Raw genomic sequence first — 13,421 nt, 5'->3', positions numbered from 1 at the left:
TGGACTCACCAGGAGCCTACCTCGAACAAAGAGATTTGTGTGAGTGATTGTAATAGTCTTCTCTAAAATAAAATGTTCTCTGGGAGCAGGTTTCTTGGGGGCCTTTTGGGAGCAGCTTTCCTTTCAGTTCAGTGTAATAATCACCTCAAATGCAACCAGGAGTTAAAGTCCAGTCCTTTATTGTCTCTTCCAAAATAGCCCAGTTAGCTTTCTTACAGGCTTATCTCTTTCCTTGGGTCCAAGAGCTCTTGTTGCTAGTCCTTTAGCTTTTCCAGCTTCTGCCTCTCTTCTTCCAAATGTCTCCAGCCAGTACAGAGGTGGAAGTTGGAATGAATCTGTCTTGTCTCCAAGAGTGGGCTCCTCCTCTAGTGGGCTTGTCCTTCTGAGTTGTTAATGTCCTGGACTTGCGAATCTTTCAACTGAATCCTGACTTGTGAATCTCCCGGAGCTTCCAGTGCACTTGTCCTTTTAGGTGCTCTTTTAGAGGTGTGAACTCTTGCATAACTCTAACAAGTACTAAGCACATTAGTAAACCAGAGAACTGCTAAGCACCATGCTAAAATTAGACAACTGACTTAGCACCTTGTAAGAAACCTAATAAGTGGTACATGAGAAAAATGTTCCTATAGCTACAAGGATTATAGATCCTAAATTTAAAAAAATAGTTCAAAACCATTTTGAAAAGTTTGAAGACATTATGAACCTCCCTGTGCACAGTCTGCTCCAGAATAGTCTAGGAAGGGCCCAAGAGAGGAGATAAATCAGATAAGAGGAGATTTGAGCTAAGGGAAGCATTGAAACAGATGATGGATCCCTGCCACTTGACAGAGGTAGAAGACCACCACTTTGTACTGCCTATTGGGAGTAGTGTTACCCCTATGGTAGAACACCACCAGGGAACAGCAAGCATTACATTTGGACAGAATAGCTACTAATTTCCTCTTCATTGGTGTTGAATTCACCTTTTTCATGTTTGATACTGGTAATTTGGGTTTTTTCTTTTTAAAAAAAAATCAAACAAAGGTGTATCTATTTTATTTTATTTTATTTTTTAATAAAACTAGGTCTTGGCTTTCTTAGTTCAATTGCTTTCTTTCAATTTTATTAATCTCTCCTTCAATTTTCAAAATTTATTTAACTTGTTATTTAATTAGGGAATTTTGTTCTTCTAGCTTTTTTAGTTTCACACCCAATTTATTGATCTCTTTCTCTCTTTTTCCATTTTATTCATGTAAGCATTTAGTTGGTTGCATCCTTGGCATATCTTTTGGCATATTGTCTCATTTTTGTCATTCTCTTCGATGAAGTTATTGTGTCTATGATTTATTTGATTCACTCATTCTTCAGAATTACATTGGTTAGTTTCCAAATAATTTTTAATACATCTTTCTATGGTCCTTTGTTGTATGTAATTTTTATTGTAGCAGAATCTGAAAAGAAGAAAGTTAATATTTTTGCCTTTCTGAATTTGAATGAGTATTTTGTGCCCTAATACATGATCAGTTTTTGTGTAGGTGCCATGTACTACAGAGAAAAATGTATATTCCTTTCTATCCCATTCAGTTTTCTCAATAACTCTATTACATCTAACTTTTCTAAAATTCTACTCATCTCCTTAACTTCCTTCTTGTTTATTTTGTGGTTAGATTTTTCTAGATACGAGAGGTCCCCCCACTAGAATAGTTTTGCTGTTTATTTCTTCCTGTAAATCACTTTGATTACTATAGCATTTGGTACATATATGTTTGGTCTTGATATTACTTCATTGTCTAGGGCAGGGACTCTCAAAATTTTTAAATAGGGGCCAGTTTACTGTCCCTCAGACTGTTGGATGGCTGGACCATAGTAAAAACAAAAACTTTGTTTTGTGGACCTTTAAATAAGGAAACTTCATAGCCTTGGGTGAGGGGGATAAACGTCTCAGATGCTGTATCTGGCCCATGGGCCATAGGTTGAGGACCCCTGGTCCATGATACTTAAATATTAAGTACAGTTTTCTTTCTTATCTCTTTTAATTAGATTTATTTTGCTTTTGCTTTAAGATCAAAATGGCTACCCTTGCTTTTTTAACTTCAGCTGAAGCATAATATATCTTTACATGGTGTGTATCTTTCTGCTTCAGATGTGTTTCTTGTAAACAGCATATTGAAGGATTATGGTTCTTTTATAGGAGAGTTCATCCCATTGGCATTTACAGTTTTGATTACCAGTTGTATATTTCACTCCAACGTATTTTCTTTCAGTTTTGTACTTTCTCCTCTTTATTCATCCTGTTCCTCCTCAGCAGTGTTTCAGCTTCTTAACTGCCTCTCAATCTTCCCTCCCTTCTTTTGCCTCCCCCCTTTTATTGTATTTTAAACACATTGGAATTAACTGGTATAAGAGCCATTTTAATCAACTGAGTCTGGTCATACTATTACATAGAACAAAGGGTTAGAATTAGTAGTAGACTGGCAAGATGAGAAACGGAGAGAATAGAGATTTTCTCCTCTAATTTTATTCAAAAAAGCTCTTGACACTAGAAAATGGGAAATGAATCAACAAGTGCCAACCATATACCAGGATAAAAAGACAAAATAGTCCCATACATCAGTGAGCTTAATTCTGATTGAATAAGGATATATATATATGTAAAGAATAAAATTTAATATAGTTAGAGAACACTAGCACTTGGCACTTGGGGTGATAAGGCAAGTTTTTGTGTAGAAGGTAGAGATTGAGCTGAAAGTTGAAGGAAGTGAGGGATTTGAAGAGAAGAGAAGGGGAAGCACCTATGTTTTAAGAAAAGCCAGTGCAGTGACACCGAGAGGACTGTCATATGAGGAACATCAAGAAAGCTGGTGTGCCTGAATTGTAAAGTACAAGAGTTTAGTCAGACTGGAAGAGTAGATTGGAGCTATTTTGTGAAAGACTTTTTTTTTAATTTAATAATTACTTTATATTGACAGAATCCATGCCAGGGTAATTTTTTTTTTTTTTACAACATTATCCTTTGCACTCGTTTCTGTTCCAATTTTTTTCCCCTCCCTCCCTCTACCCCCTCCCCTAGATGGCAAGCAGTCCTTTATATGTTTGATATGTTGCAGTATATCCTAGATACAATATATGTTTGCAGAACCGAACAGTTCTCTTGTTGCATAGGGAGAATTGGATTCAGAAGGTATAAATAACCCGGGAAGAAAAACAAAAATGCAGATAGTTCACATTCGTTTCCCAGCGTTCTTTCTTTGGGTGTAGCTGCTTTTGTCCGTCATTTATCAATTGAAACTCAGTTAGGTCTCTTTGTCAAAGAAATCCACTTCCATCAAAATATGTCCTCATACAATATCGTTGTCGAAGTGTATAATGATCTCCTGGTTCTGCTCATTTCACTTAGCATCAGTTCATGTAAGTCTCGCCAGTCCTCTCTGTATTCATCCTTCTGGTCATTTCTTACAGAACAATAATATTCCATAACATTCATATACCACAATTTATCCAGCCATGAAAGACTTTAAATGCTAAAGAGTGGGAAGTTTATATTTGATCCTAGCAATAACGAAAAGGAATATTGGAGTTTATGGAGCAGGGGAAAGTATTTGGTTAGACTTCTGCTATAGGAAGACCACTCTGACCAAAGGTTTGGAGGGTGAATGGATTGAAGAAGAGGAGAGACTTGAGAGTACTACAATAATCTAGGAAAGAAGTGATGAGGACCTGAAGCATGAGAAGTAGATTATTTCAAGAGTTATTATAAAGGTTTAACTAAGGAGCACTCTGAGGAGTCGATAGATTTAACTAAATGCACAAATGGGTTTTCTTTTATTTTTCCTGAGATGCCTGAATTTCTTACCTCATTATTATCCAAGTTGATACTGTTTTGTTTCTATGTGAGTACTGTACTAATTTGGGTTATCCCAAATTAACCCATTTTCAAATACATACCAAGATTGTGAATCCAAGGTGATTAGAAGAATGGTGATACCTTCAGCAGAAATAAAGGTTTGGAGGGTAGATAGTTTTGTGGTTTAAAAAAAAAAAAGTTCAGTTTTGGACAATGTTGTGAAACTATTCTAATTGTGAAACTAATTCTAAAAGTGAAACTTTTTCTTTTTCTGATCATAGGTTATTGAATCCCTGGGAATTATTATTTATAAAGCATTGGACTATGGTTTGAAGGAGAATGAAGAAAGGGAATTAAGTCCTCCCTTAGAGCAGCTCATTGACCATATGGCCAATACTGTGGAAGCTGATGGTAGTAATGATGAAGGTTATGAAGCTGCAGATGAAGTCATGGATGAAGATGATGATAAAAGAAAAATCTCAGTTATTCGATCATATAAAGATGTCATGCAGGTATAGTAATTTTACTTTAAGCTTTGATCTTTGAGAGAACTGTCATCATTAAGCTTTCTAAATGTTTTCAGTCTCCATGTCTTGCGACTATATTACTATAGTATAGCATATACTATACTACACTATAGTGTGTGTGTGTGTGTGGGTGTATATATATAGAGAGAGATATATAGAGATATATATAGATATAGATATATAGTACATACTATATTATATGACATGCTACTATAGCATGGCTATAGGCTATGCTGTCCTTCTGTAACTGAAACAAGTGATCAGACAACACATATAATGCTGTGGTATTTTACTGTCAGGTAATTTTTATTTATTCTTACTCTTTTTCATTTTACCAAGGAAATGATAGTTCTGAGATTAAGAATCTTGAAATCTATAAAGTTTCTTATGATTCATATTACTTCTTGTACTTAAACTAAGCTTAAATTGCAAGCTTAACAAAACTGTTCTCTTGGCTTCCCTTCAGTAAGTTTTACTTAGGTTATCCAACATTCTTGAAAGTCACAAGTTTTGATCAAAGACTAAAAATGGACTAAAAATGTTGACTTTTTAAAGAGAAGTCTACTTAATGTTATTAGTTAATTGAGTTCCTGTTACTTAAATGAGCAGCATCGGACATAATTAGTTCCCAATTTGTCATAAAGGATTCACATGGTACAGATGTGTTTTTTTTTTTTAATTTAATTTTATTTAATAATAACTTTGTATTGACAGAATCCATGCCAGGATAATTTTTACACAGCATTATCCCTTGCAATCACTTATGTTTCGTTTTTTCCCCTCCCTCCCTCCTCCCCCCCCCCCCCAAGATGGCAAGCAGTCCTATATATGTTAAATATGTAGCAGTATATCCTAGATACAATACATATTTGCAGAACCGAACAGTTCTCCCACTGCACAGGGAGAGTTGGATTCAGAAAGTAAAAATAACTCGGGAAGAAAATCAAAAATCAAATAGTTCACATTCATTTCCCAATATTCCTTCTTTGGGTGTAGCTGTTTCTGTCCATCATTTATCCAATGAAACTCAGTTAAGTCTCTTTGTCAGAGAAATCCACTTCCATCAGAATACATCCTCATACAATATCGTTGTCGAAGTGTATAATGATCTCCTGGGTCTGCTCATCTCATTTAGCATCAGTCCATGTAGGTCTCTCCAAGCCTCTCTGTATTCATCCTGCTGGTCATTCCTTACAGAGCAATAATATTCCATAACATTCATATACCACAATTTAACATGGTACAGATGTTGAAGAATTGTGGGACTAGTGTTTTTAACAATAGTTTATAATTGACATATATATTAAAGCATTTTTGTGATTCTCTTTCTGGAGGATTTCATCCACTGAGGTCTGATTTTTCTCCCTAATGTTTCCCTTCTCACATCCTTTCAAATAATTTTTTTAAATTAAAAAAAATTTTTTGAGAGCTACTACTTTTTGCCCCATGGATCTGAATTCCTATTGATGCCTTTATTCCCATTTAAGCAGCAGCAACACACACCTGTGCTTGTCTTCCCTTCACAGATCCAAATATCATCCTAGGTTCCTAATAGCAGCCCACCCTGCCTAAATTTGTTCTTTCACTTTGCAGAGATTTAGCAACAGGTGGCCACTGTAATTACTGTGAATTCAGAGAACTTTGCCTATCTCTTTTATGCCATCATCTCCCTGATCTTGAATCAAAAACCAAAATAGTAGAATCATTGTCTAATATGCTCAGCAAGAAATAGTTTGTTTTTTTGTGTTTCTGCCTGGACTTGAGACCAAACAGACTAAGAATTGTAATAGCAAATTATGATCCTGTTTTGGATCTGCTGATTATTATTTCTATGGTCTTCTAGTTCCTTAAAAAAAGGAATGAGCCACAGAGCTTTCCAAAACCTCTTCCATCTTTAGGTTTCTTTCATAAAAGAAGTGAATGGAGCCTGGAGGATCTGTGGAGTAGGGTCATATACTGATGGAAAGAAGATACTTTTCTTACCTAATATTTAACCAACTTCAGATTTATATATGAATGTTGGATTTAGTTATTTAGGTTGTCACTTTGAAATCAAAATCCTTTACACAGTGCCATTGTATACATCTGTAAGGATTACAGAATACTGGAGTCACTTATGGTTTCATAGAATTATGGCATCTAAATGCTAAGAGCATTCTCAAAAAGTCATATCTATAGCCCAACTCATACTTGAATAAGAATTCTTTTAAAAATCCCCAAATAGAGATTTTTTTGATCTTTGTCCAAGATCACATAGGTAATTAAATACATCTCCTGAATCCATATCCTATGCTTTTCTCAGTTCTTCTCATTGTTTTGAATCATATTGAGCTGCAACAAAATTCATTAAAAAAAAAAAGGCAATGTAGAAGAAATAGATCCAATATTGGCAGATCTTTAAGGCAGAGATGCTTGAATACGTTATTGGCCATTATTTTAGACTAATGAAAATATTTTGGAGAACATAGGCAAGGAATCAGTATATAACTTTCGATCTAGCAATTTCTTTGCTAAGTTTGTCATCCCCCAAATAAGACCTTTCTGTAGATAATGTTGGTAGCTTTTGTATTTATGTAAGACAAAATTGTTCAACAGTTTGATAATATGTACAGCAGTTGGAGAATGGATAAATAAATTATGCTACATTGTGATATTATTAAAAATACTCTGTTGTATCATTTTAACATAGAAGTACTCTAGTTTATCAAAGATTATACCTGTAAAGTCTAAGATCTGGCAGATACTACTGTACTGAAAAAAATTTGTGTGTTATTGATACAACAGGATGAACTGACTTTCTGAGGACCAATTTTGCATAATTATGGAGAAGCTTTTTACTAGTAATCTAGTCCTTTAGTGATGATTCTTTAGCCTGTGGCAACGCATTAAACAAGGATAGAATGCAAACTGATGCTTAGGTTTATGCATTCTTCTTCTGGAAATATGGGCAGAGGAATCACACAATTTTTAGATCTTTTGGAAACCTTATGAATGTTAACTTAGCTATTAACATTCTAAATGTGAAATACTTGTACAGTCCTTTTCCAAGTGAGTGGCCATACTATTGGAGGAGCTAAATTGCATGTATTTGACAGGCTCACTTTCCACAAAGAAAGTGCTACTATGTAAGAGAGCTCATAGGTAGCTAGATGGCACACTGTAGATAAAATGCAGTCTGGCTTCAGGAAAATTCTTCTTCCTGAGTTCAGATTTGGTCTAGGATACTATTTGTATGACCCAAAGAAAGTCATTTAACTCTCTTTGCCTCAATTTCATCGTTTTAGTATTTAATTTAATATCTTTTCCAAGAAAACCCCAAGTTAGGCTCATAAAGAATTGAATATGACTGAAATGACTGGATAATAACAAAGGTTCTGTTTAGGAAAAAGAAAAAAGTTGGTAGAATTTTTTTTTTTTATATGTAACAGCAACAGCAGACTTTCATGAGACACTGGCCATCTTGTATTGGATTGCTGGAGAACAATATTTGTCAGAAAGCCTCCCAATGAAATTCCAAACCAAACCAGACCAAAAAACAAAAACCAATATATAGGAGATCTAGTGCAGAGTATGAAGATGCAGAGAAATTTTGTGAAGAACTTAATAGGACCCTCTCCATTAAATCAGCATATATTTAGATAAATTGATAGCTTGTATGCAAAAGCAGGAATAAGATGATAAAAAAATGCTGTAAAGTTAGTCAGGAATACAGAATGAGAGAGGCCAAAAACTGCATAAAATCCTTACTTTGAGAAAAGAATTGAGATCCTGGATAACATGGACATGGTGAACATTGAAAAAGATCTTAACAATTGATTTTTTTGATAGGAAGTATCCTATTATTAATGTTGGAGATATTCTGAATCAAATATCAAAATCAAATTAGAAACTGAGATTTAAAAAGGTGAAATTACATATTCCGGTTCATCCAATTAAAAAGTATCAAAAGTGGAATCTGTCCCTTCAGCTTCTTCTCAACTTGCTCATATTCTAATATGGAAGAAACATGTAAAAAAAAAAAAAGTGAAAGGGAGAAGGATGATGTGGCCTAGAGCTAGCAGGAAATGGCATTGATGCTTCGGGCTCTTAAAGATAAAGCATAAACTAACCTAACTTATTATCAAGGCACTCAGGAATGGATTTTAAGTTATTGATGAAGAGTCCTCTGAAGAGATAATACAGCATGGAAGTGAGCAAGAAATACTCATAGCAAATAATGGATGGGAAAAGGACTCATCTGCTGATTATAATAATTTTAGGCAAAAAATTTAACTGGTTTATGCCAAGGAGATTAGAAGAACCAAAAAGGCATCTTAGCCATTGAACTCTTGCCTCTTTTTTTTTTTTGATCAAAATTAAAATATCATCCAATGAAGAATATATACTTGTTTGTGAAAGTCTTATGAAAGATGATGGAAGAGTATGAGCAGAATATGGGAAGAGCTTCCCATAAGAGACAAAAGCATTACAATCATTCTAAGGGCATTTAAGAGAAAAGTGAAAGGAAGACAGACAAGTCAGCAAGCATTTATTAAGTTCATAGTATAAACTTTAGATAATTTTGGAGAGAAAGCTGGAATTTGGAAAGGGTTCTTGCAGAATGTAGACTTTTAGCTGAGCCAGTGAGATGATAGAAAATTCAAGGCCAACAAATATTGTCAGTGAAAACACACAATGTTACTTCCCATTTTTCTTCCCATTTTACAGAGGAGGAAACTGAGACAGAAGTTAATTTTACAGGTCTAGGGTCATACATCTAATAACTGAGAGCCGATTTGAATGATAGTTCCTGAAATTGAGGTCCAGTGCTCTCTTCCCTGGAGATACGAGACTGGAGGTCAGGAGAGAGGTTAGATCAGGACAGATATGTATGAGAATTATTTACATGGAAAGGATAATTAAATTCATAGGAGCTGATGAAACCATCAAGTCATGCGAGCACAGGGAAGTTTGAGAAGGGATAAAATGGTTTAGTTAGTGAGGTAGCAAAATGATTAGGAAGGCCAAATTGAGGGCTCAGTTGAGGTTATGTAACATAAATTGATAGCAAACAAAAATAAAGATTGAAAAGATTTGAAAAGATTTTTATAAAATGTTATTTTTATGTTGGAGGATTGTGAAACCATTGAACTTGTGTGCTAGCATGACAGACTTAGATATATTTATAGTAAAAGTAGAATTGTCAACAAAAAAGAAGAAACATGGTGAAAGCAATAGAATTACATCACTATCCTTAGAGGAGGCAGCTAAGGGCACTGAGGCATGAGTTCACAAGGTATGTGATATAAGAGAAGATATTAAAAATAGGGGGAAAAGTTAGACTTCATTAATATCCGAAAAAGGGGAAACCAAGAGAACATCAGTAATAAATCATGTCTAAATTAATTTTTGAGTAGGATAGAGTATATCCTTATATCCTTACATAGAGGATATTTGTGATGAAGCTATTAATAGGGAACAAGCAGTCTTTCTTAAATTATAATTCACAATGAACTGTATTGATCATCACAAAATTGAAAGAAAAATATAGAAAACACAAGATTGCACTATTTTTACTGTTGACTATGAAAAAGCATTTTAATTTAGGAGAGCAAAATACTTCCTTAGTTTCTTTCCCAGTAAGGCATTTTCTCTGCATTCATCAAAAATTTTATTAGTCCTCCAAATACATAAAGAAAAGATGTTCAGAAAACAAACTTGAATATTAATATAAAATGAGGCATAGGAAAAATTACAAATTAACTTCTGATATTTAATATTCATGTCATCTTAAGCAAGTAACTTATGCTCTCTGGATCTCACTTTACTTAACTGTAAAATTCTTGACTTGGATTCTTTGATCTCTAAGGTCTCTTCTAGGTCTAGATCAGTAAAACTATGATCAATTTTTGGCCTGAATAATAATATATTTCCATATTTGAGAGGTTGAACAATATAGAAGAAAAAGTGCAACATTTAGCAGAAATCAGATAAGATCATGGCCAGCACTTACTATTCCTAGGACTATATGTATACTTTGTGATTGATTGAATTTTGTGAAGATGTCTTTCTACTACCTGTATCCCTAAGCTTTTGCTTCTTTCTCTTCATTCTTTATTTTTTTTACTGGCTCCTTAGTAATATAACTGATGCTAGAAGCAATATCTTCTGACTCAGTGATTTTTTCAATGCCTAGGAATCTTAACATTTCATATTTGTCTTACATGAATGTTTCATTCAATAAACATTTACCAAGGGATTTCTACACACTAGCCACTAATATTGTATAATGCAGTGTATACTTTTATTGAATTGCTTGAGAACAGAACTTTTTCCAAATAGTTTTTGCATCTCAAGTGCTCAGCATATAGTAGGTCCTTAATAAATACTTCTTAAATGATTCAATTCTGCCACAGATTGCTTTTAATCTATGAAACTATTTCTCTTCATAGTTCATTTTTGTGAACTAGTGTAAGACATAGAATTTTAAGGAGTCATTTTGAAGAAAGACTTCAAAAATTTAGAAAGAAAATTTGTTCACATATCCTGTTCTCTTAACTCTTCCTTGTAGAATATTGGTTCTTTGGAATTCTTGCAGAAACTAACATGGGCCATAAGTGTTTACAAAAATTTCGTCTATAATAGTATTTTCCAAATGTCCCCTTCAGTTAAACAAGGAGTAATGTGATTAACATTTAAAAACCTGAAGATCTCTAAATTGAAACTTTAAGGCATTAAAGAATTCATGACTTGTGATAGTCATGATATGTACATTCATATTTTGTGGATTAGGATTTTGAATTGAAAGATCATATTACCATTGACATCTTGTTTGCTTTGTCAGTAGAGAAGACAGTGAATTGAGGAGCATTTTGCTTTCTGGAAATGGTTACATAAAAATAATTTAGAGTCACATTGTAACAATAAGCTCTTAGATTTTTAGATGCTAGATTCAGCACTTCTTTATGTATAAACAGATTTTTATATATATTATCTAGCTGTATCCTTTTCCCTTTTCCCTGAGTCTTCCCATATAACAAAGTTTTTTGTTTTTTTTAAAAGTGAGGAAGAATAGGAAAAAAAAATTTCAGTAAAACTGATCAGTAGATCTTTATTGGCAGTGTCTACAATTGTGGATACTCTTTACCTCATAACTATCTCTTTAAAGGCAAGTAGAATAGTTTCTTTTCTCTTATTTAGGGTCCTCTTTATTCTTCTTGATTTTATATTTATTTCAGATTTTTTTGTGGATGTTCATACCATTTTATTCTTGTGGTCATCCATTGTGTACTTTGTTTATTGGCTCTGCTTACTTTAGTTTGCAGCAGTTCATGCAAGTCTTTCCATGATTCTCTGTATTTATCATTTTAATTTTTTTTTAATAGCATAGCAGTATTCCATTAAGTTCTCATACCACAGTTTAGCCATTTTCAATCAACGGGAATCTAATTTGTTTCCATTATTTTAATCTACAAAAAACATTGCTATAAATATTTTGTTATATAAAGATTTGTTTTGTTATCAACCTCCTTGGAATATATGCCTATCTCTGTAATTTTTGAATCAATGGATGTGGGTATTTTAGCCATTTTATTTGCATAATTCAAAATTTTCTTTCAGGATAGTTTAGTAAATGTGCAGCTCCACTAGCAATGCACTATTGTGCCTTTCTTTTCACAACCCTTCCAATATTGATTATTCCTATCTTTTTTAATTGGTATGACTTAATTTCTCTTATTAGTGATTTGGAACATTAATATATTTAAAACTATTAATATAGTTTGCAGTTGTTTTCCTGAGAACTATTTCATGTTCTCTATTTTTTCTGTTAGATGGTGGCTTTTGGACTTCTGTTTCTGTTAGATGTCTATATATCGTGACCAATCTCTTATCCAAGAAATTTGATACAAAATTTTTTCTTCAATTGATCATACTTTCTTATCCTATATGCATTATTTTTGTTTACATAAATTAAATAAATTCTAAAATTTTCTAAAGAAATTAAGAATAGCTTAATTTAAAACCTTTTCAGTTTCATATAATTAAAACCATCCATTTTTGTCTCTTGCAATTGTGTCTCTCCCTACTTTGATTAGTAATTTATTTCCTATTTATAGCCATATATGGTTTTCGTGTTTGTTAATTTATTATGATGTGGGTTTTGGTTTTCCGGTTGTTTATCCATTTTGAATTTATTATACAACATGGCGTAAGACGTCAGACTAAGTCTTAGATTAGCTGAATTCTTCGAATTGACAAAATTATCATTACCCTACCATTACTGTATCCAATGAATTTGTGGTGTCATGTTATTTTCCTCTATTTAAAAAAACCTTCCTATACCCCATTTCTTTGTGCATTAATTAGGAACTGCTTACCTTATTCCAACAAATTCATTTAGAACTTGGAATACCTAATAGAATTTCATGCCTTGTTATAGTAGATTCATTAGGAACTGCCTGCCTTAATGGCAGTAAGTTAACTATGCCCATCTTACGGTGTCTTTACTTCATTGGGAACTTGCCACACTTTATAGTTTCCCTCCTTAATGATTCTTTCCCCCCGACAAACTCCCTTTTAGTATATTTCCTCTAGTTAATTGTCAATAAACAGTTATTGGGCATCTACTATGTGCTGAAATTTAATGAATTAATTGTTATAGTCTTTGACAGGATTTTATTTAATTTTTTTTAAAAAAATTGATATCAGTGAAAATTTTTCCTGTCCTTTGTCTCTGATTATATTTGTCTCATAAAAAGTTTGGTATGCTGCTTTCTTTCTCGATAGTCTTTTTTTTTTTTTTTAGAATAATTATATAGTAATTTCTTTAAAGTTTTATAAAATTCTCCTATAAATTCATCAGTTTGTTTCTTTCCTAATTCCTCTGTGCCTAGTGCTGTTTCCCTTTACCAAAATGGATTACTTATGGTCTCTCATTTGTTTGGTTTTTGGTATTTTGGATATTTTTATATCATTGAGGGTAATCTTCATTTCCTGTGGGGTTTTTTTCTCCACTTAGTCTCTTCAAAATACCAGCTTTAAAAATGTGCTTCACATTTCTATTCCAATTTATCAATTTCTCCTAATTTTCA

The 13,421-nt window shown here is 33.2% G+C and overlaps 1 protein-coding gene across 2 annotated transcripts in view; it reads left to right on the top strand.

The window, feature by feature from the left end:
- The window catches only part of SPIRE1 (spire type actin nucleation factor 1), a 191,921-nt gene that overhangs the window by 81,085 nt on the left and 97,415 nt on the right, over positions 1 to 13,421 (top strand). For both annotated transcript variants that reach the window (XM_051970489.1, XM_051970488.1), the window contains exon 3: positions 4,105 to 4,335. In XM_051970489.1, the coding sequence (XP_051826449.1) occupies positions 4,105 to 4,335 (231 nt within the window). The remainder of the gene's footprint in view (positions 1 to 4,104; positions 4,336 to 13,421) is intronic.

This window comes from Antechinus flavipes, chromosome 1 (assembly GCF_016432865.1).
Source record: "Antechinus flavipes isolate AdamAnt ecotype Samford, QLD, Australia chromosome 1, AdamAnt_v2, whole genome shotgun sequence".
Classification (NCBI taxonomy): Eukaryota; Metazoa; Chordata; class Mammalia; order Dasyuromorphia; family Dasyuridae; genus Antechinus; species Antechinus flavipes.
This window is presented reverse-complemented; position numbering and strand designations above follow the sequence as displayed.